Raw genomic sequence first — 26772 nt, 5'->3', positions numbered from 1 at the left:
TCCCTGGTGGCGCAGTGGTTGAGAGTCTGCCTGCTGATGCAGGGGACATGGGTTCGTGCCCCGGTCCGGGAAGATCCCACATGCCGCCGAGCGGCTGGGCCCGTGAGCCATGGCCGCTGAGCCTGTGCGTCCGGAGCCTGTGCTCCGCAACGGGAGAGTCCACAACAGTGAGAGGCCCGCGTACCGCAAAAAAGAAAAAAAAAAAAAGTACCTTATATTATTACTTCCAATGTAAGCAATAAAGCTTAAACTCTGTTGAAAATATGAGTAGATGACTTCCTTCCTTCTCAATTCAACAGCTGAGTTTATATTTGACCCAACTTATGTAACTCCCCTACAGACCGACAGAGCAGAGCTGAAACCATAGCTTGTTTACCTATTGATTACCAGATCCTTCAAAGCTACCATTTGAACTTTGGCTTCTACCTAAAATTTGTGATTGAAACATGTTTTCCCAGTTTATTGATGTCATTTAGTATAGAATTAAAGGCCTGCCCATGGAGGCTCTTAAGTGGGACATAAATGGAAGTTTTCTGGCCATGTGATGCAGGCACAGCTAAAGGAAGACTGTGAAAACAGGCAGAGAAAGGGAGGTGGCCTGATGCTGGCCTAGCTAGGATTACAGTCTGAAGTCTGGTCATTGATCTTAGATGATGTAACATAAATTGTTTAGGGGCAGTTGATACAACTCTTCCAGCAGAGGACAGGAAAAAGAGGGGGAAGGAAAGAAGGTCCCATGTGGGGCTGCCCTCCATTGACACAGCCTGGGAACATCCCCTTGAGGAAAAAGGAAGGGAGACGCCTGGGAGCCATGTTCACTTGGTGGATCCTTTGTCGGTGCCAGTGGTTCTCAAACTTGTCTACGCATCTGAGTCACCTGGGGATATTTAATAAATTCTGGAGCCCAGGCCATGCCTCCTACCCTTAAATCAGAACCTCTGAGGGTGGGACCCAAGCCCTAATATATATATATATTTTTTGCGGGCCTCTCACCGCTGTGGCCTCTCCCGTTGCAGAGCACAGGCTCCGGACGCGCAGGCGCAGCGGCCATGGCTCACGGGCCCAGCCGCTCCGCGGCATGTGGGATCTTCCCGGACCGGGGCACGAACCCGTGTCTCCTGCATCGGCAGGCGGATTCTAAACCACTGCGCCACCAGGGAAGCCCAACCCTAATATTTTTTGAAGCTTCCCAGGTGATTCTAGTGGGCAGCACAAGTTTAGGAACCTCTGGTCTATGTTGTTCTCAGATCCTGTTTATGTTAATAAAGCTTGTGAATTGCAACCATTAATGTCAGAGTTTCTTTTTCCCCATTTCCCTTGTAGTCCTCTTGAACTTCGAGTCCGAAAACAAAAAGCCAAGATACACTCATTATATTGTATGCATATATTGTGTTGTTTCGAAAACATTTCTAAAGGCCTAACCACTTTTTATAAAAGAAAAAGACTTGCCTTAAACCCAAAGTCATTTTCTAGTGTAACTGCCTTTATCGGTGGCTCATTATTTCTCTAAGGCATTTTTTTTCTGAAATTAAATAGTCTATTCTCGGTGTCAAACCACAGAAGGATGATTCTTGAGCACTTGAAATAATCCTCTTTTTTTAGTACTGAAATGGTAGGAAAAATACATTTTTCTAATCAAAATATAATCTTCCAGACTATTTTTATCATTTCCCTCCCAAATTGTTAAAGCTATAAGCTTGTACAATTCTCTTTTTCTGGATTACAACGGAAGTCGTACCGAAAGGTGTTTTTGGTTAAGGAATACTGGAAAAAGGTGTAATAATAATAATAATAGCTGGCACTCTATGAGGTGTTCGATGTTTTGCTTAAGTGCTTTACCTACATCACAGTTAATTTTCACAGGAACCCAGTGAGGTTGGTGCTATTATTACTCTTACTTTTTCAGGGGTGGAACCTGAGGCTTGCAAGGGATGAGGACGCTGTGAGGTCACACTCTTGGTAAGTAGCTAAGTTATTTCCTTCACAGAGGCATGCGTGAATGAATGGAAGTTTGGTGAGCAATTGTGTACAGAAAGGTGTGCTAAGTCCTTGCTCTGATATCTCTCATTTTATCTTCATAACCACCGACACACAGGCAAAAAATATGACAGGATGCTCTAGGGAAGAAGAACAGATCAAAAGCTTCCTGGCTCTCTGTCCTCTCGACTTTCTCGATCCTGCTTCCTCTCTAATTATTCTCTCCAGTGAAATGGGGGCAGCCCCACCAGGACCCAGAACAAATACTGCAGGAGAAATTCTTTCTCCCATTTTTTTTCTCTAGATCAGTTGTTCCAAATCAGGAAAATGAATGCGTCTAAAGCTAGTACAGTTTTGAAGGTAACGTAGAGGACAAGCAAAGCATGCCCAATAAATAGAAGAGCTAGAATTCCACATAGACAAATATAATTATTTTTGAGATTTTCTACAGCTGTGTTCAAAACAGATATTCAAGGCTTGACATGTGAGTCGATTTTCCCCCTTAATGTTTAATATGGAGTATTTAGAAAACACAGGTATATGAAAAAGAAAATGAAAATCATTTATCCAGAAAGGAAAAACTATAAAGGTTTTGGTGCATATCTTTGCAATTATATCTAGCTGTATAATTTTCATTTTTTTTTTTCAAAAATGGGGTCATACTGTAAAACTGTTTTATCATCTGCTTTTTCCACTTACTGTCATTTTCAGTGTTTGCACAGTATTCCAGCACCTGGGTGTATTGTTTTTCCTTGAATTAATCCTCCATTGGATATTTAGATCATTCCTCATTTTTGACCATGACAAGTGATTCTATAATGTACAGGCACACGTTTTTGCAGCTTGCAGGAAACTTAGAAATGATATGAAAACTACAGCTCAGAGTAGGGAAGGGATTGATCAAAATTACTCAGTTGAAAGCTTGGCTGAAATTCTAAACTGACTACCAGTCTGGGCCTCATTCCTCTACACCAGTGGTTCTCAAACTTGCAGAAATTAAAGAAAATATTCTGTCCAGACCTCACGCTGAGACATTCTGATGTGATTGATCTGGGGTGTGCAATCCAGGTATCAGTATCTTCAAAAACTCCCCCAGGAAGTCTGATGTGCAGCAGAGTTAGAACCACTGCTTGACACTGTGGGGCTTCTGGAATCAAGAGCACACAGAGAGGTGTTCTGGGATCCTCTGAGCATTCACTTCCACAAGTTAAAGGGGGAACGTGGAACATCCTACAATTAATTTTTCTTTCTTGAGCTAATAAGCACTCGAGTATGTTACTCGGGTGACTTCTTAGTCAATTTTCATGGGGCATTTGGTCCTGAAAGCTGAAAGACAGGTGCATATTCTTGTAACTGCTCAGGTTTTAGACAGCTTTGAATGTTTGCTTTAGAGCAGGTACAGGGGGAGGGCTGGAGGGCAAATGAGGAGCTGCAGCTTGAGGGAAATGTGAGTGTCTTCATGTACTCACAGTTACAAAGTCCTTTCGAATTAGCCCTGAGATCTCAGAGGCTCTGATTCTCTCAGATGTTTGGCTGCAGCCAGCCTCCCAAGGCAACTCCAGGAACCCCAGGGTTGTGTTTCTGGAAAATATTGGTAGGTGTCTAAACAGTCACATTAGTTGCTCACTGGCATAGTAAGCTGGCCTGAAGCTTTGTTGCCCCAGGTCCCAACTATTCCACAAAGGTGCCAATCGAACTAAAACTGGCCATCACTGCCATGGCCTCTTTCTGGCTGCAGTAGAGTTGGAAATTGATTGTATCCTGCGGCTGGGGAAAGTGAAGCTCACCCATCATTTCAGCAGGTCAGAGATGGAAAGTTAGAAAAAGACTGTTTGCTATGTCTTCTATTTATTTGGAGAAACATCTGGAAGCAAAGTTAGTTGGACTGCAAAACTCTAGCATTTAATGATTTAGCTTTCAGTTCAAAGCCACAGGTTCTATCTCAGGGCCTGGGTTGGAAAGAGTTTAGGGACCATGCTATATCAAGAATACTACTCTCTTAGAAATTACAGAAAAGTGCCAGATTCTTCCTTCCTTATCGTGGATTTGTTCCTGGCTACGATCTGGATTCCTCAGATCTGTATAATACATCAGAACACCAGCTGAAGGGAAATAAGGAAATATTTAGAAATGGAGGTGATGCATGTCCATTTACAAGAGAGAGAAGAATCTCCATGTTCTCAGCTCTGGTTCTCCAGAAATTCCTTAGAGACAAACAACAGGATGATTGGAGAGTGGTACCTGGGGGGCGGTGGACAGGATCATGGACTGGAAGGCAGGAGACCCGGCTTCTCATTCCAGCTCTGTCAGTTGCATGCTATCTGGCCAAAGACAAGTTATTGCACCTCTCAGAGCTTCAGTTTCCTCATACATAAAAGAGGGATAATAATTCCAGCTCAGAGAAGTATAAAAAGGATTAAATGACTTAATATTTGTGGAAGCATTTTGCATCCTGTAAAGCAGTGGATATCCATCATGACAGGGGCTCTGTTTATTTAGTAAAGGGTAAGTGCACCTCTCAGGGGCCTCTAAGGCTCCAAGAAATCAAGAAATATTAGAATGTTAGACAGCACCCACTTTAGCTCTAAAGGTGTAGGCCCAAAGAACCCCTGAAATGAAAGGCAGGGGAACAGTCTTCATAAGACCACCTGGGATGGATTATGAGCCCCAGTAATTGTTCTTCCAACTTCTTGAGGGAGAGAGGGGTGGGTAGGGGAAAGGGCAAGAGAAAACTGGATGATCCATTGGGCTAGATTAAATCTTGAGTCTGGAAGGGACACGTTGAGTTACAGGAAATGTTTGAGGTAGGTTCCACATTTGTAGGCAGAGAAAACTGATCAGAGAATGAATACTCTTTGCTGGGAATTCAGAAATAGCTATCTAGAAGTGGCCTTAACTCTTTTGTGCAAATTGACGTTTGTCACTATTTCGTATACCACATCCTCTTTCAGTTAAATCCTACTAGATACTAAATCATATAAGCATTATGAAATCAGGTTAAGAAAGTATTTTCCCCCCTTAGGATCTCTTTTAGAGAAAGTAAAATATGTATGTCCTATATTTAACTTTCATGTAGAACTCAGACTCTGTTACATGTCTGACAGGCTATTTGTCTTGATGTTGATCCTAATAAGATCAATGGGTCCTGTGTGATATGAAAGAGTAATGTGTAATATAATTTAAATAATTGTCTTAGCAAAAGAGAGGATCTTTCAAGCAATTTGACTTCAGGATCCATGTACAAATATTGTAATTTCTTTCCTTAGGTTCAATTCAAAAAATGGTTAACATGTTCCTAAGGCTAATTAAATATGTTTAACCTTTATTAACTAACAATTCAAGGCCAAAATATATATATCTGTTTTTTTCTATATTTGGCAAGGTGGTTTTTTTTTTTTTTTTTTTTTTTTTTTGCGGTACGTGGACCTCTCACTGTTGTGGCCTCTCCCATTGCGGAGCACAGGCTCCGGACGCGCAGGCTCAGCGGCCATGGCTCACGGGCCCAGCCGCTCGGTGGCATGTGGGATCTTCCCGGACCGGGGCACGAACCCGTGTTCCCTGCATTGGCAGGCGGACTCTCAACCACTGCACCACCAGGGAAGCCCGGCAAGGGTTTTTTTTTTGCAGAGGGGTTTGTTTTTGTTTATTGAGGTGACAGGTATTGACAAGTTTTAATACTCCACAATGTGCTATTTGGAAAACAACAAAGAAATTAAGAAGGGGATACAGTTGCTAACATAAACAGAAAATGGTAAGACATCCTGGCATCTCTCTAATTGTTCACATCCACTGATCTGCAAATATTCTGAGCAAGCAAGCCCGTGCTAATTAACAGAGGTAGACACTAATGGCTGAGGGCCACTTTCAGTCAGCAGACTTTTTCTGTTGGCCAACTTTTAAAAATAATATTTCACACACAAACATGAATTCATGGATTCTCTTAAGAAAAAAAAAGCCACAAGTATGGCACATTTGGCCCATCTTTCCGCATGGGGATCAGTAATCAGTGGAGCTTGTGTGGCAGCCTGCTTCAGACCCACAGGCATGGGCTCCACAGACCACCAGCACCCCACCTGACCCGCTTCACTTTTTCACATCGCCTCTCTGGCCCCTGATGGATCTGGGTTTTGAGACCTTGAATTGCACATTGCCTCCAATCCTACAACTGCATTTTCCCTTTTCTTTTCCCTTTAGCTTCATTCCTTTATCCCCTGGCAGTGCCAAACTCCTTAATCAGCATAGTTCCCAAAGAACTAATTACTTCCTCCTTCCCTATTTTCTTTCCTCTTTTCCAGCTGAATCATTCCCCTTTCCTGGCTCTCCCCCCTCACATCCCACAGCATTTCTTTCTCAGAAGTTGGAGATTGTCTTTATAAAGGTGAACCATGAAGCAAGACTTTCCCCAAACGAACTGTGATGACATGTCTTTTGGAAAGATTACACCTAAATAGATATTTTAACTCGCTTCACATTTTCACATCAGATCTACCATGGTGCCTGTAGAGTAACCTAAAATGAAAATTTTGAGAATAATTTCAAGCTACTCTGAGTCTGAACAGACTTGGTAGCTTAAAACATATTCCCTTCTCAGAAAACAAAAGATTGAAGGCATGAATATAAAAATAGTTGATAGGGCTTGTTTCCTGGAGGGAACATTTGCTGAGTGATTTTGCTTTATGGTACATGCTGTGGCCTAAAATAATCTGAGCAGTTTCCTCATTATTCAATGATGGTACAGTACGCAAACAGAGGCAGCCATTTGAGCTCAAACTTCAGATAGTAAGAGAACATGGTGTACGGCAAAAAATGTTCATGGAAGTCACCCAGCTTGGAAGATACAGCCGTCTCCTTTAAACACCGTTGTACTCTCAGGTGGGGGCCGACTGAGTCCTGATTCCTGACTATGTGCTGACGGGCGGGAGCCACGTCAAGTCTCCCCTCTCACCGTGCTCAGAGAGAAGTCTTCTCAAATGTCCACAGGTGATCGCCTCACATCTACTCTCAGAATTATGACTTCTGGGGCTTTCAGCCATCTGCTATGGTCAAGGCAACTGACCCAGTGTAATGATTAATTTTATATGTCAATTTGACTGGACCACAGGATGCCCAGATATGTGTTTAAACACTGTTTCTGGGTGTGTTTGTGAGGGCATTTCCGGAAGAGATTAGCATTTCAATTGGCAGACCCAGTAAAGCAGGTGGTCCTCTCCAGTGTGGGTGGGCACCATTCAATCCCTTGAGGGCTCAAATAGAACCCAACGGTGCAAGAAGGTTGAATTCTCTCTCTCTCTCTGCCTGACTGTTGAGCTAGGACATCAGGCCCCTCCTGCTCTCAGACTGGGACGCACACCATTGGTTCCCCTGGTTCTCAGGTCTTTGGACTCTGAGTGAATTACACCACTGGCTTTCCTGGGCCTCCAGCTTGCAGATGGCAAATTGTGGGACTTCTCCGCCTCCATACGGAATTGTGTGAGCCAATTCCTCATTTTATATGACAGCCCCCAGCCCCTGCTCACACACTCCTGATTGTTGCTGTTTCTCTGGAGAATCCGAATACTCCCAGTTTGGGAAAGATTTTCCACTCACCTCTCAGTAGTGTTTCTCTCTTCCACGGTGAAGACAGCTGCGCTCATCCAAACTATACATCCCCAAATCACAACCACAGACAGATTCTGATCGTTTACATTTGCCTCATATAGCTCATTTGGGAGTGAAAACGCTGCTGTGGTCCTCAGAGAGAAGGTCTTTCTACATCTGCCACTCTTTTTGAGCAGGACCCAGATGTGGATTATCACAAAACCAAAATAAATAGATTTTTATAAAAGTTAATAAAGTACTAGTAAAAACAAGAACAAGACTCTTCAGGTGATTTATCCTTGCTCACTTTCCCAATATTCATTTCTTACCACATCTGCTTCTTCTTACAGCAGAACAGGACAGACAGGAGTGGATTTTTTTTTTTTTCAAATAATTCCCCTTTAAAAAGAAATAATGACATAAGCCCCCCAAATGTTTCAAGTCTATAATTCAAGAAGCATGAATTATACATGATTATACACCAGAGGTAATTTTAGGGATTAATTTCTATTTTCTACCTAAATTTTTCCTACATCAGAAATATTTTGGTGAGGGTGAGGGGAATGGTTTATTCTTTAATTCTAAGACAAATAGGAATTTTCATAGTAATGGACTAATAGGAATATGATATTGAAGATAAAAAATCAAAAATTATCTGTATACTGATAATGAATATCTGAGAGAGAATAAAACCATCAGCTTCACATAATTCCTCAGCTCAGGGAGTGGATGGCAAGAATGGAAATAAGAATTCCAAGCCAAATTTGAATGCTTCAAAATTAGACCCACTAAGGGAATAAAAGGGCCTAAAACTCAGAGCCTGAAGCTCTAACAAGCCATCATTCTGGCTGAAAACTAGAAATCCCACAAAGAGGGCAATTTAGATCATTACTATGTATTATGATTTTTAAACTCCATTTGTGGGAAAGTAGGACCTCTTGTGGGTTTATTGACAAGATTTGGGTATTTAAAGAAGTGATGTTTTGAGACTGGTCTGGTAATCTCTTCCCATTCTTGTCACCGATGAGTCCTTCCCATCTTCTCACCCAGCCCTAATGTTACTTTCTTGAGTGTCCCCATCACCCAGTGGGAAGCTCTCTCTCCTTTGAGCCCCTCTAGCCCTGGATACCACTCCTCACCCTCACCTCCATTTCTCTTTTCACCCCTGTACTCACTGATGTCTTGGAGTGGAGCTGGGTGGTCAGTGTCACTGTGGTAATGGAGTGTCCCCCTCCTCCTCAAATGTCTTCTGTTGGGAAGAAGCAGGTTGTTTCTTGAAACCCAGAATTCAGCCTACCTTGACCTGGGTCTAACATTTCTAGGACTTATGTATGCAAACAAACAAGAAAGAAGGTGCTCAAGGATGGAGCAATTTGCGATAGACACAGTATTGAGAGAGGAAGTCTGAAAAATTCAGGGCCCAGAGAGAAGTGCTGAGGCCCTGAGAATGCAGAGCCAAGATCCATTCACATTCCACTGGCAGCTTCAGCAAGGCCATAATTTTGTTATTTTTTTCCTGCCTGCCTGTTTTCCTCTCCTTACTAGCTGAGGAAACCTTAAAAACCCTCAGATCAGCTGTGTGCCGGATGAAGAGGTTCTTGTGCTGAAGTGAGTCCAGGGAAGGAGAGAGACTCTGAGTGGAAATAATACTTTGTGACAGTGGAAGGGAAGGAAAGCAGGTCGGCCAATCCTGGAGCCTCTCCAAGAAAGGAAGGGGCTGTCTGGGGAAACAAAACAGCCCAGGGTAGTGTCAAGAATAAAGACTCTGGCAACAGAGAGGCCAGTGTTCAAACCCCAGCCCCACCCAATATCTTGACCAAATACCTCAACTTTCTGAACCAAAGGTACTAAAAAATGGAAATTTAAAAAATATTTAGCAGTGGGCTTCCCTGGTGGCGCAGTGGTTGAGAATCCGCCTGCCGATGCAGGGGACACGGGTTCGTGCCCCGGTCTGGGAAGATCCCACATGCCGTGGAGCGGCTGGGCCCGTGAGCCATGGCCAGTGAGCCTGCGCGTCTGGAGCCTGTGCTCCGCAATGGGAGAGGCCACAACAGTGAGAGGCCCGCGTACCACAAAAAAAAAAAAAAAAAAAAAAAAATTTAGCAGTATGGGTGCTTTGGAAAGCTTCCAGGTGAGGCATGCTTCATCTAGAATCAAGAGTCAGCCCTGGTGTTTTATTGGTTCTGGATGGGGCCACTATCTTAGAACCACAAGGGACAAGTCACTAGGACCACAAGAATCACTAGGACCACTGTCCTGACATGCTCCAACTTGTGAAATGATCCCAGCTCCTACCTACCTACAGAGTGCCCTCTGATTAGGCCACTATGGGCTAGTTTCTGTTACTTGTAGGTAAATGAATTTCTTAGCATTTTAGAACATTATCTCACTGGGTTCTAAGGAAATATTATTTCAGATGAACTCATTTAATCATGAAGGAATGTATGCAAAGGGTATAGCACACAGTTGGTTCTCAGCCCATTTAAACTCCTATTGCTGCTTCCCCTTGGCTCAAGACAGACAAATAGCATCCCTTAAAGTTTGCTCATGGCAGGAAGCCCAAGGCTACACAAATAAAAGCGAAAGTACACTGCTCCTTGCTCTCAAAGCTCAGTCCAAGTGGCATCCTGTCCTTTATGAAGTTGTCTCTCCTGGCTACACCCACCCAGGCAGAGCTGATTGCCGCCTCCTTTATGCCTCTCCTATATCATCCACATATTCCTATTGTAGCAGTGATCACACTGTTTTGCAATGACTTGTTTACATGTCTGTCTTACACAGATGCTAGGTGATGAGCTCCTCAAAGGGCAGGAGCTGTGTTGTATTTATCTTTATACTTCCAGAGCCTAGCACAGTGGCTAGCCCATAGGAGGTGTTCAGTGTTTAATGAAGAAATGGATGGACCAATAAACCAAGAAGGAAATGGGCAGGAAGGAGAGGTAGCTGCTAAGGCATCTCCTCCCACTACTTTCTCCTGCTCTAGCACCCCTTTGCTCACATCTCACATCCAAGCTCTCTATCCTTCCTGTCTCCCGAGTCTTGCTAAAGTTCCCCTATCCTAGGCCTCAGAAAGCATCACTTTGGCTTACAGATTGGGAATTTTTTGTCCTCACTAGACAGCTAGTATGGAGAGAGATATATGTAAATCAGATCATGAAACTTGTAGCCAAGAAAGCCACAAGGCACGGTCCTCGTCAACAAGATGTTCATGGAAGTTGCCGTGTGAGGCTTCTGAGAAAGCTCTTTTAAAAGGGACACAATTGTCTTATGTTTTTGCCTTTTGCTATCAGTCCTTCCTACTTGCTGGGATCATGGACAGAATTTCTGGAGGTGAAGCAGCAATCTTGGGACCTAGAGGAAAAGGCCTGATTATAGAAATCTCAGGCCTGATATCTTTAAACCATGAAGCAATGTGTGCTATTCCCTATCCCTGGGTTTATAATTATGTGAGAAAATAAACCTTTATGTACGGATGTCACTAAAATCTGGTCTATGTTACTTGCAGCTGAAGACAATTCCAAACTGAAAATCTAGTCTCCTTTCTCTTCTTCAGACCTGCCAAAGTCACTGCATTTTAGGACCTTTACAATTGCTATTCCTTCTGCCTGAAATGTTTTTCTCTTAGATGATCACATGACTGTCCCTTCTCAAAGTCAGATATCAAGTTAGAACGTCACCTTCTCAGATGTCAGCACATTGCATCCAACATTCTTTAATAATACTATCTAATTTTATTTTCTTCATTGCTTTTATCACTCTCTGAAATGCTCTATCCTTTGCATGTTTCTTTTTGTCTTTGTCTGTTCAGGCTGCTATAACAAAACACCACAGACTGGGTGGCTTAAAAACAACAGACATTTATTTCTCACAGTTTTGGAGGCTAGGAAGTCTGAGATCAAGGCACAAGCTTGGTCATGTTTGGTGAGAGCCTTCTCCCTGGTTCATGGCCAGTGTCCTCTTTCTGTGTCCACACATGATGGAAGGGGTGAGGGATATTTCTGGAGCCTTTTTTCATTAGCGCACTAATCCCATTCATGAAGGCTCTGCCCTCATGGCTTCAGTACCTCCCAAAGGCCCACCTAGTACAATCACATTGGGCATTAGGATTTTGACATACACATTTTGTGGGGACACAAATCTTCAGACCATGGCACTTCTTGATTATCCTCACCATGAATGCAGGGCCCTTCTCTATTTCAGAACTGCTATGTCTCCAGCACCTAGAAAAGCATGTGGCATATGGTGGGTGCTCTATGAATAGGTTCCCAGAAAGGAAGATGACTTCCAGAGTTGGAAATGAATATATTTCCCCATCGAATATACTGTCATATGTGTTGAATAGGTTTATAATTTAGGAAATTATGGATTAAATACCATTTAAGTCCTGACTACTGGATATAACATTGTTTACATGAGATAATGAATTTCAAGTTCAAGTTCTTTTAATAAACTCATAATCTTGATCACAGATCATCTTATCCCCATATCCAGAAAACCCTGCCTCCCTCTCCCTTTTATTCCTGTTATAGCTCATCAGATTTTAACTCCTTGATGGAGTTTTTTTCTTTGATTTAAAAGAAAGTTTAAATTTATTCTTTAAAAGAAGAGTCCCACTCACTCTCTGGTAGATTTTTAAAAATTGATTTCTTGAGTGCCACTACTTATCCTCCTTACAGGCCCTATCTTATTTCACATCCTGCTTTGTGAAAATTATACTCAAGCCCTTTCAAAGGCACCTTGCCTGACTTCCTGTCCTCCCAAGTGGTTCCTGAACCTCTAATCTTTTCCATGGGTCCGTTTAAAAACAGCAAAGTTTTCTTAATCCCTTTGGGACCCTTCCATCTGCTCTGAATTTCAGTGTGAGGAGCATGGCAGGCAATGAGACTGCAAGTAAGACCTTGACATTTAGGAGAGTAAATTATTTCTTTTAATAGCTAGAATGTGCTTTTTCATATAAAAACCATAGATGTAGACTCATAGACTAGGGCCATCCTATTACACACCCTTAAGGAATAAAAAGCAGACTAGTTTGAGTAAGTAAAGCGTTTACAAGTTAAATGGTAAAAGTTAAGTCCAGCAATACAGGTTGGGGACAGAGATCGTTAGTTGTTTCCCAATATCTGCTCTCTTTCTTTTCCTTAGTAATAAAGTCCTCCTTTTATTTAAGGTGGCAGTGATAAAAGAATACATTTCCTAGTCTCCCTTGTACTTAGATGTGACCATAAGATGTGGTTCTGGAAGAAGTTTTGTTTGGGTCTGCTTAAAAAGAGCAGACCCAGCTGGGAAGTGTGGCTTTCCCCCTTCATCCTTTCTTCCAGTCTGGAACTGGGACTCACGGCTGTAGCTCCTATAATAATCTCACATCATAAAGTCTGATTGAGGATGGAAGACACAAACAAAGAGTGGGTGACAGAAATGCTGATTTCCTGGAGCCAGAATACCGGTTCGAATTGGCCATTCTAGGGCTTCTTTTCTGTGAGAGAATAAACACTGGTGTCTTTGAATTTTTTGTTCTGTGTAGCCAAATGTAATCCATTTTTATACAAATGCTCACTCGGGGAGTTTTAAAAAATACCCTAATGCCCAGGTTGCCTCCCAGATCATTTAAATCAGAAACTCTAGGGATAGAATTCAAACATCGACAATTTTTTAAAGTTTCCTGGGTGATTGCAGTGTGCAGCCAGGTTGAGAATCCCTGCTTCAGGCTGCCAGGCCTCATATTTAGCAAGTTCAAGAATCTCCTGGGGGATGGGGTGGTGCTTGTTAAAAAAACTGGATTTTCAGGGCTCATTCCCCAGAATTTTGGTTCTTTTGGTCTGAGGGCACCCCAGGTGATTCTGAGACAGGCAATGCAGGGAACACATGTGAAGAAACACTGCTTTAGGCAATGGGGCATCTTTGGAAGTTTTAAAGCAAAGAAGTGACAAGATCAGAGGAGAGTGTTAGGAGGATTAGTCTGGATCTAGTGAATAAGTTGAAAAGAAGAGGTGAGAGACTGATGGTAAGGAGAACAACTGGGAGGTACTACAGTAGTTGATGGCTTGAGGGGACATGATTCTGAACTAAGTGGGTGGCCACAGAAATGCGGGGTAGGGGGGGAAGGGGAAGATCAATAGACATTGAAAAAGATAAAATACTACAGCACTTACTGACAGAATAAGACTGAGGGGGACTTTAAGATACTTATTTTTAGTGACTGAATAATACACTAGAGGTTTGATGACTTCTGGGTTAGTATGTACTTCCCCCTTTTGCTCGAACTCAGTTAAATTGCTGTAGATTATTAGTTTACTGTTTATCTACATCTGCAAATGTAATTTTTTTAACATCTTTATTGGAGTATAACTGTTTTACAATGGTGTGTTAGTTTCTGCTTTACAACAAAGTGAATCAGTTATACATATACATATGTTCCCATATCTCTTCCCTCTTGTGTCTCCCTCCCTCCTACCCTCCCTATCCCACCCCTCTAGATGAACACAAACCATGGAGCTGATCTCCCTGTGCTATGCGGCTGCTTCCCACTAGCTATCCACCCTACGTTTGGTAGTATATATATGTCCATGCCACTCTCTCACTTCGTCACTGCTTACCCTTCCCCCTCCACATATCCTCAAGTCCATGCTCTAGTAGGTCTGTTTTTCTCCTTCTGAGTTACTTCACTCTGTATGACAGACCCCAGGTCTATCCACCTCATTACAAATAACTCAGTTTCATTTCTTTTTATGGCTGAGTAATATTCCATTGTATATATGTGCCATATCTTGTTAATCTGATTGTATCTAGAGTTTTCCATTAGATTGGAAACATTATTTGCTAAATCAACGCTTCTATTTAAAGGCTTAGACACATTATCCTAGCAACAGTCTATTTCACAAATTTTAGTATTTGTTTATAAATATATCTAAATATGTGTATATGAACAAGCAATATACATATGTGTAAATATGTGTATAGACAAGCAGTTAAATGATTTTCATGAGATTTTTACTTTTTAAAAAACGTCACGTCTTCTAGAGCAGAGGAAATAAACTAACTGACTGGTGGTTTAGTTACTGCTCTGGAGCTTGCTTTATATACATATCTTTTTGGATGAGACACATCTAAACTTTCAAGGGCTAAAAGTTTAAAGAATGGTTTTTAAAAAATGACCTCAATAGAAAATGGTTATTTAACTATTTACTATAAAGCCACCAAGCAGATGTTAGGTTGATATTTTATCAAATAACCTCAAACATGACTACCTTCTGAGTAATTCTAAAATACACACTGCCCACTAATTTCTTATAATAAGGAACACGTATACCTCAGAAAACAATCTTAAGTGTGCTCTTCAAGTCTTCTCATTTAAAAACCAACATTGGTTTTATAGTTACAAACCAGAAAGAAATAACTGTCAAATGTAATTGTAATATAAAATGTAAGCTAATGTATTTTCTCCTTTTTTACTAAAGTGTGTGTCTGTGTCAAGACACGGTTCCTTTTTGTCCTCTTATTGAACTACAGTTGATTTTTTCAACATTTTCTATTTTATTGTTTTTTTAAAAGTATTTATGTATTTATTTATTTATTGGCTGTGTTGGGTCTTCGTTGGTGCGCGTAGGCTTTCTCTAGTTGTGGTGAATGGGGGGCTACTCTTTGTTCCGGTGCGAAGGCTTCTCATCGCGGTGGCTCCTCTTGTTGCGGAGCACGGGCTCTAGGCGCGTGGGCTCAGTAGCTGGGGTGCACGGGCTTAGATGCTCCGTGGCATGTGGGATCTTCCTGGACCAGGGCTTGAACCCATGTCCCCTGCATTGGCAGGCAGATTCTTAACCACTGCACCACCAGGGAAGTATAGTTGATTTTTAAATTGAAGTATATAACACAGTGTCTTTTAAGAATAGATTTTAAAATACCAAGTAAACTTAATGAACAAACAAGATGCACATTTCCTCATGAGCTTGGCACTTGGTGCAAACATGAATGAAACACAGCCTTGCTCTCTTGTACTTCACGGTATAAATAATAAAATGATGATGAGTTTCCTAGAGTTTGTTTTAGGTTTAATTTTCCGTCTAATTGGAACAGCTATTAGAAAGCTCTAACAAGGTGAAAGTCATTAGATCTTTTCAAAACATAAAAAGGCTAAACTTCAGCTGGCAGTGGGGGACCATGTATCTAGATTCCCTATCACATTTAGTTTGGTTGATAAGAATAGCACACTTCTCTAATTTGGTGTGAGGCAGTCCTTTGTCACTTGCTCCTGAGTGTGCTACGGCCCTGAAGCAACAGAATCAGCACCACTGAGGGACCACCACCTAATCGCTTCTAGCCATGCAGACCAGAGAAAGTGGACGTCCTACATGTGGACTGTAAGGTGCATCTACTCCTCCTCCTAACATTCTCTTTGGCAGTGGGATTTTGCTCCACCTTCAGACACCAGTAAACTGGTTATAGCAAAGTGCTAACCATATTGGGGATTCTTTGTGAACACATCCATTTCATACAGGAAGCTTTCTCTTCTATGGTCACAAACCCCACCCCTAATATGAGCTATAGCCTTGCAAATGATAAAACACTGGGTGCTGGGAAGTCTTTGTGTAAAAGTGTTGAGAAAGTATGTAGATAGTGTTGGGCAAAACTCCATCCCCACTGGGCGAAACAAACAACCCAAAGTGTGTGCTCTACTGCAGATGGTGAAGGGAATTTTCTATGGGTGGAACTTTCTTCTCCCTACCCCTGCAAATTCATATGTTGAAGTTCTGACACCCAGCATCTCAGAATGTGACCTTATTTGGAAATAGGTTGGTGCAGATGTAATTAGTTAAGTTAGTATGAGGTCATACTGGTACAGTAGAGTGGGGCCCTAATTCAGTAAGACTGGTGTCCTTATAAAAAGAAAATTTGGACACACACTCACACAGAAGAACATGTGAAGATGGAGGCAGAGATACTTCAACAAGCCAAGAAACACCAAGATTGCTAGCAAACCACTAGAAGCTAGAGACAGGAACAGATTCTTCCTCCCAGCCCTCAGAAGGAACCAACCCTGCCTTACCTTGATCTTGGACTTCTAGCCTCGAGAACTGTGAGACGAGAACTTTCTGCTGTTTAAGCTACTCAGTTTGTGGTACTCTGTTACTATAGCCCTAGAAAACTGACACAGAATTGTTCTCCCATCATTATCTCAGATGGATAGCATATTCTTTTGGTGCAGATATAACTCACTTTTCACTATTTGACCAGTGAGAGTTAAAATTTAAAAACCCAACCACCTGTAACAGGAAGGAAACATAAAGGACAGTGTAGGTATCTTGGCATGCTTGCCAACCAGGCTTATTTTACTATACCTCAGGGTGAATTAAAGAAAGCTGAGTGAGCTGCCTCCATGGTCAACAAATACTCCTTCCGTTCTCTACCACCCCACGTAATTGCTGCAGTCTCAGCCAAAGTGCTGAAAGGAAGCATCACTGACTAAGCTGCAGTTCTGTATTCTCTCTCTCCCGTTTCAACATCCTAGCAAGCACAACAGGGAATGGACAAAAAGGGGGACTGGAAAATACAGAGCAGAAAAGTCAAATAAGAATCAAACAAAACTAAAAATAGACCCAAAAAAATAGAAGAAAAAACACAAGGAGAGATGCAAGGAGAAAGGAGAAAAACACAGGCGTGGCTGGCCAGGAAAATAATTGCTGAAAGGGAAAACCTAAAATCTGTGGGTATGGATCCCTAGGATAATCATTATATTGTTCCCGGAAGCCATTAGGAGATTAAGATTCTCCTTGTGATTATAGTATGTTCACATCCTGACAAATTATTTGTGGACTTCAATCATCAAACTTCCTGCATGTGCTGATTTTTTCTTAGCTCAGTTCTGTAAACAAAGCCTATGTGATTCTACACGAATTAACATAGAACACTAGAATGATGAAGCCGGACAACTCAGAAATCATTCAATTCAATTATTGAGGTGTACAGAGAATTTAATAGTCTTGTCCAATGGCATAAGCTTGTCCACATAGCTTATACCAGAGCTAGGCGAAAAGATTTTGTAAATATTATGATTTATGAAGAATCTAGGTTGATTTATACCAAGAAAGTATTTCTAAACTACTTTTGAACTTTCACATCTCCATATTGCTTTTAAGATATTAAAGAAGAGGACTTTTGGTAGCCATCTGGGAAGTTTCAACCGAGAAAATTCCTCAGAACATAACGTAAGAAACCAAAGTAAACAAAAATTTATTTCAGCTAAAATATTTATTTGAAAAATATTTGAGGAGCAGATTTTTTTAATATAAATGTATCCTGACCACCTGAATTTTAAATGTCTTATTAGTAATTACAGTAATACTAATCTGAACTTAATAATAGCATTTGCTGTATGCTAGGCAGTCTTCTACGTACTTCCTGTATGTTACTTTACTCAATCCTCAGAATACTGCATGATTTGGTTCCATTATTTATTAGCCCTATTTTGCTGATTAAGAAATTGAGGCAGAGAGAGACAGCATCTTTTCCCAAGGTCACACTATTTATGAGTGGTAAGGCTGAGATTTGAACACTGGCAGTCTAGCGCCGAAGTCTATATACTTAACCACTGGGCTGCACTGCCGTTTACCACCCTATGAAGCAATTTGCAATATCAGTACACATGTATCCCTAGTAAGATGGTAAAACCAGGATTTTATCCAGGTTTAATCTGATTTAGAGTCAATGCTCTTTCCCACGACAGCTATATTGGCCTCTCACATTAGCATACTCAAACCTCACTTTCACTCTAATCATCAGCCACTAACAGAAGATCATGGTGGGAATATCCAGTGCAACAAAGGTACCACATCAGCAAAGGAAAAGGACTCCTAATAACCAGCCCACCACCATAGCATAAACTCCTGGGGTTTGCTGGACGATATTGGTTCTTCTGGGCCCTCCTAGCTTATACGCTGTACTCTTCTCTCTTCACTCTCAGGAGATGGTGTGGTTGATAGAACAGGCACTACACCAGAGAGCATGAAACCTGGGTTCCAGTCTTAGAGCAGCGTGGGACTGGCAGAGTACCCCTGTCAGGGTAGGCATCACCCACCTGGCTCCCTAAACCCTCTCAACGACCCCAGGAGTGAGCAGGACAACTAGTTTACAGATAAGAGAATTGAGATTTAGAGAGTAAGTAATTCCACCAAGGTCAGCAAAGATGGTATTCAGCCCCACTTTGCCTACTGTAAAATCCTCATGTACACTTGACCAAGTTGTCACTTTAAATCCTCCAAATCTCAGATTCCTCAAACATAAAAGAAGGATATTTTGCTAAATCAGTACTCTCTGTATCATGGAGCCCTAGGGAATCTTCAAAGGTATCTCAAGTCATTTTTGGAGGGAAGTCCAAGGAGACAGGGTCCAGACAACTTCCCACCCCTGACGTGTGTGCATGTGCACACACATAAGTGCATGTGTGTGCACACACACATACACAGAAACATCGAGCAGCGCCCCTCTTAGTTTTAATGCCTAGGACAGGATCAGCATGGTGAAGGGACAATAACTGTGGTAAATCAAGCCATTCAGAGGAGACTTTGGATTCAGCTGGCTGGCTCTGCCCAGAAAACATCCAATGCCTTTGAAAGAAAAGGCTGTACCTGAACTTCTGCTGATCTAAACACAATTTGAGAAAGCGTTTCGATTGTATCTGTGAAGATGGCCTTCTTACCCAGGGTCAGCTAGTGAGAAACACAGTCTGAGTTTTCTTCTCTTGTGGTCACCATTCCTTGAGGGTTTCAACTGGTCAGGGATGAAAGGGATGTAGCATTTGTGGCTTAATTCTTTTTTCTTTTTTTTTTACTTTTAACCCAAACTGTACTTTATTAAATTTAGACATCATCCATTGTAAGAAACACCACTGTTTTATGTACCATTAGGAAAGAAAAGATGCTGCCACTCAATATGATGTATCATCCATTGTAAAATAAACTGTAAATTCAGAGACATTAAAATGTTAAAGACCCTAGGGATGATGAGATTGTGGGTCTCAATAGAGAGGTCTCACAATGCCATGGGCTACCTGTGTGGTTTAATCCTAACTCTGTTTTTTTCTCTTCCTCTGTTTATCTTGCCTCATTTTCTTTTTACCCTGTCTACTTTCAACCCTGCCTTCTTCCTCTGGCCCCAGAGCCAGGTGGTAGAGAAGAAAGGAGTGGTCTGTGTTGGTAAGAAATGAGAGAATTCATTTACTCCTTCAAGTCCTGCCTTCCCCCCACCCCTCACCTGTATTCCTACAAAGAACAACGCATTGGTGCTTAGATGATCACTATCAGGCAGGCATCTTGATGAATGCATGGAGAGCCAAGACTTACTTTATCCCATCCCTGTAGCTCGTATCCCTTTCACTAAAAGCTACATATGTAGAAAAGAATAAAGCCAATGAAAGTCAAGTGTTCATCATACCTTTTTGATGGTGATCATACCTTTTTAAAAACATTTATTGAGGTATCCTTTAAATACCATAAAATTCACTCATTTTAAGTGTGCAATTCATTGATTTTCAGAAAACATACAGTTGTACAAGCATCACCACAATTCAAATTTGAATCATTTCCATCACCCCAAAAAGATACCTCAAGCTCATTTGCACTCACACTCTGTTCCCACTCCAAGCCCTAGGCAACCACTAATCTTTCTGTTTCTTATAGATTTGCTTTCTCTGAGCATTTCATATAAATGGAATCATATAATACTTGGTATTTTGTGACTGGCTTCTTTCATTTTGTGTACTCTTTTGGAGGTTCATCTATACATTAGCACGTCTCAGTACTTTGTTTTTTTACATGACACCTTTTTGAATGGCAGCGTTATATGGAGGAAAGTTCACAGATTTCAGAAGCATGTGAACCTGGGGCCAAATCAAAGTTGTACCACTTCTTAGTTGTGTGTCTTTGGGCAATTTCCTTAACCTCTCTAAGACCCATTTGTAGAATAAGGATACTAATCCCTCTCTCAGAGGATTATTCTATCAACTAAGTGGATTTTGCCAGCAAACAATGGGCAGTCAAGAAATCTAGTCTTTCTGTCTACATTCCCCAGGAATCATTGTTTTCTTACCCCTGCATCAAATTGTAAAGTGAATCCTACAGCCTCCCTACCAGCCTTCACATGAAGCTTGAAACGAGAGCCCACACAACTAGCAATATCAGGAATGGAATTCCGCCAAGGGGAATCACATCCTTCATTAATGGAGCCCAGATGGTGAGGAGCTAAAGGGATTTTCTTCAATATTGCTGTCATTTTTTTAGAAAGAAGGTTAAACTGTATTTCATTGTTATTTTAAAGAGGAAAATGTTTCGAATTCTACTCTAGAACATTCTACAGAGTTGGCCTTACTTTTGCAAGGCTCTAAGAACAACCTATTTTCCCACAAATTCTTATAAAACTGCCCTCAATAACATCAACCCTCAGATAACATGTAAGTAAGTTGTAAAGGGCCATAACCCCCTGAATTCATAAAATTCACATCAAATCCTCAAAACTCAACTTTTAGCCAATAGTTTCAGACTCTTTCTTTCCTAAACCTTTAGAAGAACCTGAATTTCAAGTGTGTAGCAGAATAGACTAAATTGAACTCCTTGTTCATTTCTCCAGTCCATCTTCTCTGATTAGAACATATCAATTTGAGTTCCAAGTTAAAGGAACTCTGGATATAACCACACCATTACACTCTTAGACACAGAGTTTACATAGATGCAGTTCCTTAGCCCTGAGCCCACTTTTTCCTTCTGAATCATTGTTTCTCCACAGTTTTCAGTCCACCATGATTCCCTTTTGTGTTTCTGATTGTTTTTCTCTCTTCTTCTCTGAGATTTATCACAGCTGCATTTCTTTCCCAAATTCCTTAAACACTTAATTCCTTTCCACCTCCTAGATTCACTCTCAGATTTACTTCCTGTTAAGTATAGTATAACAGGTAAAATAGAAAAGGATAATACTTTTCAATATTTCTACTAAATTAAATAGGTTTGCAACATATTTTATGTATCTCTCACTTCAAGGAGGTTAGCACAGCAAATCATTTTTCATCATGTAAAATGCCTGTTGTCAAATGTAGACTAGTTATTAAGAGAGGTGACATATGGCTTTCTAATCTTTATATACTAATAGTCACTATACATATTAATGGCATTAAAGATAACAAAGAGTGAATCTTTCAAAAAGTAAATTAGATATAATTCCTACAAGTGATCAGTCTGCAACATTATTAGGAGAGTCTGACTAACTAGAACTTCTACTGTGATAAAACCACACTCACGTAGACAAATAGATAAAAGCTATATCCAGACCTAGTCAAACACTTAAATCAATGTATCTTTATAAGGAGTCCTGTGTTTCCTTGCTCTCTGTACTTATCTGAAAATAGGAACTGTTAACAAAATCCAGGACTAACTTTTCTCCCACTATTGAGAGATCGGGAAGGAGTGCGGTCTCAGGAGAGAAGTTTTCACTCACTGTCTTATCACCTAAAATCGGCATAAGAATCCATAAATGTGATAAAAAGAAATAAAAATAATTGGGTGGGGGCACAAAAAGCTTAAATTTAGTTAGATTTGTGAATTTCCCCAATCTTTAAAAAGCTTTCCTCATGTTAAAGCTTCCCTTTCATACACTACAGTGCAGAGTAATTTATATCCAATACTTTATTTTAGGGAATTTATTTTAAATGATATAGGAATTTATCTCATGGTGTAAATAGTTTAGTAAATCTGGGATTTAGCAAAGATGTTTCCCCTGCTGCACAGGGCTTTTGTGTAGTAGATGTTTAGCAGCAGATGACAAAATAATCTTGAGGCATGATGATTTAACTTCAGTTTGGTGCCCAAACATTCTGCAATAACATCTTAAGCCCCAAATTCCAACATGTGGCCAGCATATTGATAGTTAATTTTTTTTAAAATCACTTAATAACCCAAATATTCAATACATATATAAGAATCACAAAACTGTTGGATTATAATTTGGTCTACAGTCTGTTCATAGCTCTCTAGAAAATCCTGATCTCGGGGTGATTGGTAAAACCTCACATTTGCAGAGAACATCTCTCAAGCCTCGGTCACCATAAATATCTGCCAGCATGCACACATCATGTATATGAATTACCAAATAATGCCAAGAGTCTCCTACCCCGAGATGGCAGCAAGTTTTTGGTGTGCCTGGCGGGCCATTTCACAGCCTTTGGTTCTTGTCTTGTGCATTTCCGCCCTGAGTGAGGGGCAGCTGACAGAGACGTCCCCGATAGAAATGACCAATTCTCGGTACAGGGCCACTTGCGTGTTGAACTCTTGGACAAGCTGGAAAAGAGAGCGAGTTTCTTTCATAAGACACTGATCAGGAAGTTTCCTATTTTGCGTACCTAAACAGAGGCTTTTGCTGACCCCCGAGCCACCTCCCCAAATCTCCTGCTAAGGAGCCTACAGATTGTTTAAAGATTGGGGCACAAAGATGTAAGTTCTCTTCATCCAAAGCAAGTGTTTAGTTTTCATCGGTAAGTCTCGTCATGGAAGCTCTGTTTCCAGACCTACTTGCCGCCACCCGTTCAGACTCAGTTTCTGAAGAGCCAGAGCATATTTGGAGAGCTACCATGCCACTCCCAGGTAACTAGAGAGTGATGCTGGGAACTCTCGCATAGAATTCTCCCCTCTACCACAGCTGGGATGTGGATTTGAATTGGCCTGGGGATAAAGGCCAAAGGTGGGTTATATTAGGCAAACCATTCACCTCCTGCGGGACCACTGAACCGCTCCGGCTGGGCTCCGAGCTTGACGGGAAGACCGGCTACAGCCTCTGAGCTGGAACCTTCGTCCCCTCCGCAGAGCCCCGTGCACTCTATTTGGGTTTGTTTGCTACTGTCTCCCCACAAAGCAGCACTCTTACCTACTCAGCCCCTCCCTCCCTGGTGAGCCAGCCAGTTCACCGTGTCTTTCCTATCTGCCTTTCTCCGAGGGGGTAGAGGCACGACCTACAGCCGCTGACCCCAAGACCCTTTCCGCTGCACTTCTTGGCGGGGTCATTACGACCCGGGTGTCACCCCGAATCTGGGGGACTGCAGGTTTAAAAATAGTGCAGGTGCACGTGACCGGCATGGAGGAGCTGAGGGTGGCGGAGTTCCTGGCACTCAGGCGAAAGATGAACGTACACGATTCCCCCACCTCTCCAAAAAAAAAAAAAAAAAAAAAGGCGCATTTTCTACCTACCATCTTGCAATCGTCCAGGGCTCGTTGGGTTTTGTGGGCGCTCTCGGAGCCGCTGCCCCTGCGCTCCCAATCCCGGCTCTGCAGCGGGGGCTTGCTGATCTGGAAGATTGAGGAGCGGGTGGACCGGCTGGGGCGCTTTTTGCGCCCATTCGGTGCAGAACTCATGCATACACATCCACTAAGCCGAAGCCGCTGGTACAGTGCGCCCCGGCGCGGGCGGCCAGGTAGTTGCCCTGCGCGCCGCCGCCAAGCAGCCGGAGCCGGGACCCGAGGCGCTGCGCTCACAGGCTTGGGACTGGCTGCGCGGGTGGGTAACCTTCAGCTTGAAGGAGAGCCGGGGAAGCGCTGGCTGTGCCGTGCAGCATCGCTTCCACTAGCAGCGAGGAAGGAGCTCGGTCGAGTTCTGCTCAGCAGCACTGCCGGCCCTGTCCCGGGAGCTGGACGCTGGCGCGGGCTCGCACTGCCTTCCTCTCGGCATGGATCGCAAGGCTGGGCGAGAAGGAACACGCCGCCCGGCGGTTCCTAGTTTCCATTCAGATGGGTGAGCAGCTTTCAAAGCCTGCGCTGCCAGGTGGAGGGGAGGGCGGGCCGGGGGAGATTGTCGCTCTAGCTTCGGGTGTCTTCCCTCAGCAGCGCTCCGTTCGTCTATCTCCTCCCCCGTCAGCAGGCCTGGAAGGGCTGGCAGTCCCCGAAGCAGGCAATTGGCTCTAATCCGTTGTCTTGATTCCTCGTCTCCACGGGGCTCATCTGTTTGAGGATCCCTAATGAATCCGTGGCGGGACTGGCAGACGCAGGGAATCGGTGCGGCTGACGTTGTTCGCGGCTCCGCACATTGATAGGACAGGAATACTAATGTGATCCGTCCATACAACCCCCTTCCCCCTCCAGGGTTTATGCACTTATCCAATCAAATCCCCGGGAACATCAATTGCAATATTACTTCATCTCCTCTATTATTAGAAACGAAAAGTGTCATCAGAGTGGAGCACATTGCCACATGCTGGGACATAAACACGGATTTCAGATCAACCAGTGTGGGCATGAGGCCCTCACCTTCCAACACATTCTGGGGCCACAGATTAGTAAAGCCCAACGAGGAGGGAGTGAGGTTTTTGCCTCAGAAGGAAGATCTCTTGATAACAGTTTTTAAAAATAGCTTTGTTTCCGGGAGTTTTGTGGTGGTGGTGCTGTTTTTGTTTTTGTCTATGTTCACCATGTGCCGGGAGAGAAACCTGCAGCAGTGGGGGCAGAATGCAGGAGGCCTTCAGTCAAACTGGTCCTCAACCCATCCCATCCCATCTTAATGAGTCAAGCTCCTGGTCTTCCATTCCAGAGTCTCAGGACCCAGCTCTGAGAGTTTCCCAATAGAGATTTGAACAAATAAGAGCCAACAGGCCTCCCTGGGCACTCAGAATGACTCAACTCTCCTTTATGGGACATCAGTGACCCAGAGGCCAATGGAGGTGGCCCAGGATAGTGGGGAAGATGACTGCGTGAAAGGGGGCCCTGGGGGGTGAGTTCCTTGGCCATTTAAATTCACCCTTACCACTGACATCCTAAGATTCTTCTGGAAGGAAGAGAGGTAGCATGGACATTCAACTCCAATGCTCTGAGAATGCTTGTTCCCAAGAATGGTTTGTTTGGAGGGGACAGATAAAGAAGTCTGCCACAGGGGAACTACTTACGTGTCGCAGAGCCTAATGAAGAACAAAAAGGAGGTTTCTGGTCAATCTCTTAAGGGGTATAGAGATTACACAGAGCGGGAGAGCCAGAAATAGCCAGAAAGGCTAATACCCTAAGGAGACAGTTCCAGAATTTTTTTACAAGGCAGGTGAACATAATGGGGTAGTATAATAAGAGAGAGATTTGGTCTTTGTCCTCAGTTCCTGGCACAGAACTCCTAAAACCCTTGTAATTTCCCTAGTGATAAAGGTGATAGGAGCCCCTTGTCACCAGAAAGACCAAGCCTTGATTAGGCATTTGGAACTTTCATCCCGCCCCTCTCCCCCCCAACTTCCCCAGAAGGGAGAGAGGCTGGAGACTGATTAATAGCCAATAGTGTGACCAATCATGCCTACATAACGAAACCTCCAGAAAAACCCCTAAACAATGGGGTTCAGGGAGCTTCTGGGTTGGTGAAGACATAGGTTTGCTGGGAGGCTGGCATACTCAGAGACGGGGCACGGCATCTCCCCCTCCCCCCTCCCATACCCTACGCATCTCTTTCTGAGTCGTATTCTTTATAATAAGCTGGTAAGTAAAGTGCTTTCCCAAGTGCTGTGAGTCATGCTACCACATTATCGAATCTGAGAGGCATTTGTGGGAACCCCCGAATTTGTAGCCAAGTTGGACAGAAGTATAGGTAATCTGGGGACTTTATACTTGTGACTGGTCTCTGCAGTGAGGGCAGATATGTGGGTCTGAGCCCTTAAACATGTGGGGCCTGATGCTAACTCCAGGTATTGAGTTGTAGGACACCCGGTTGGTGTTGGAGAGTTGGAGAAATAGTGTTGAAAAAGATACCATGTATTTGGCTGGGGAGGAAAAAACCCTAACCAGGGGATATCTGAATGGATATGCAGCTGCATTTGTATAGTGCTTCACAAAAGATTGAGTCAGTTTTTCCTAAGGACGACTGGGGGAGAGAAGCATCAGCTCCCACCCCAGACCTTGGTGTGCTATTATCCTCCAGGCGTTTAGATGGTAGGGACACCAGGGTGAAGGGCTCTTCTGTTGGCTGAGTCTCCCCAAATGTAGGAAGATAAGAAGGTTAACTCTTAGCCAACTCTGACTGTTCCTTTTTCCCTCAGTCTCAAATTTCTCTCTACCTTATGTGTGTAGGGAGGAGAGGTTGAAGAACATGTCAGGTGGTTTGGTGAAATTTTCTGGGATTTGGTGAGTGGTTGGGATGCTGAGGGAGGGTATAGGGAGGCGAAGGAAGGATGGATAATACTCATTTGTAAATTAAGTCCTGTGTTATAGACCCTTGTGTTACCACTAACTA

General features: G+C 42.7%; 1 protein-coding gene across 2 annotated transcripts in view; it reads right to left on the bottom strand.

Annotated features, from left to right (window-relative positions):
• RGS7BP (regulator of G protein signaling 7 binding protein) overlaps positions 1-24664 on the bottom strand; it is a 121989-nt gene extending 97325 nt beyond the window's left edge. The window contains exons 1-2 of one of the 2 annotated variants that reach the window (XM_059062321.2): positions 23769-24664; positions 22699-22865 (exon numbers count right to left, since the gene is read on the bottom strand). In XM_059062321.2, the coding sequence (XP_058918304.1) occupies positions 22699-22865; positions 23769-23933 (332 nt within the window). In that variant the 5' untranslated portion in view covers positions 23934-24664. The remainder of the gene's footprint in view (positions 1-22698; positions 22866-23768) is intronic. The other variant, XM_059062323.2, reaches the window with a different exon arrangement.
• Positions 24665-26772: the final 2108 nt, after the last annotated feature.

Source organism: Kogia breviceps, chromosome 4 (genome assembly GCF_026419965.1).
Source record: "Kogia breviceps isolate mKogBre1 chromosome 4, mKogBre1 haplotype 1, whole genome shotgun sequence".
Classification (NCBI taxonomy): Eukaryota; Metazoa; Chordata; class Mammalia; order Artiodactyla; family Physeteridae; genus Kogia; species Kogia breviceps.
Note: the sequence above shows the minus strand (reverse complement) of the source record. Positions and strands in the feature narration are given on the sequence as shown.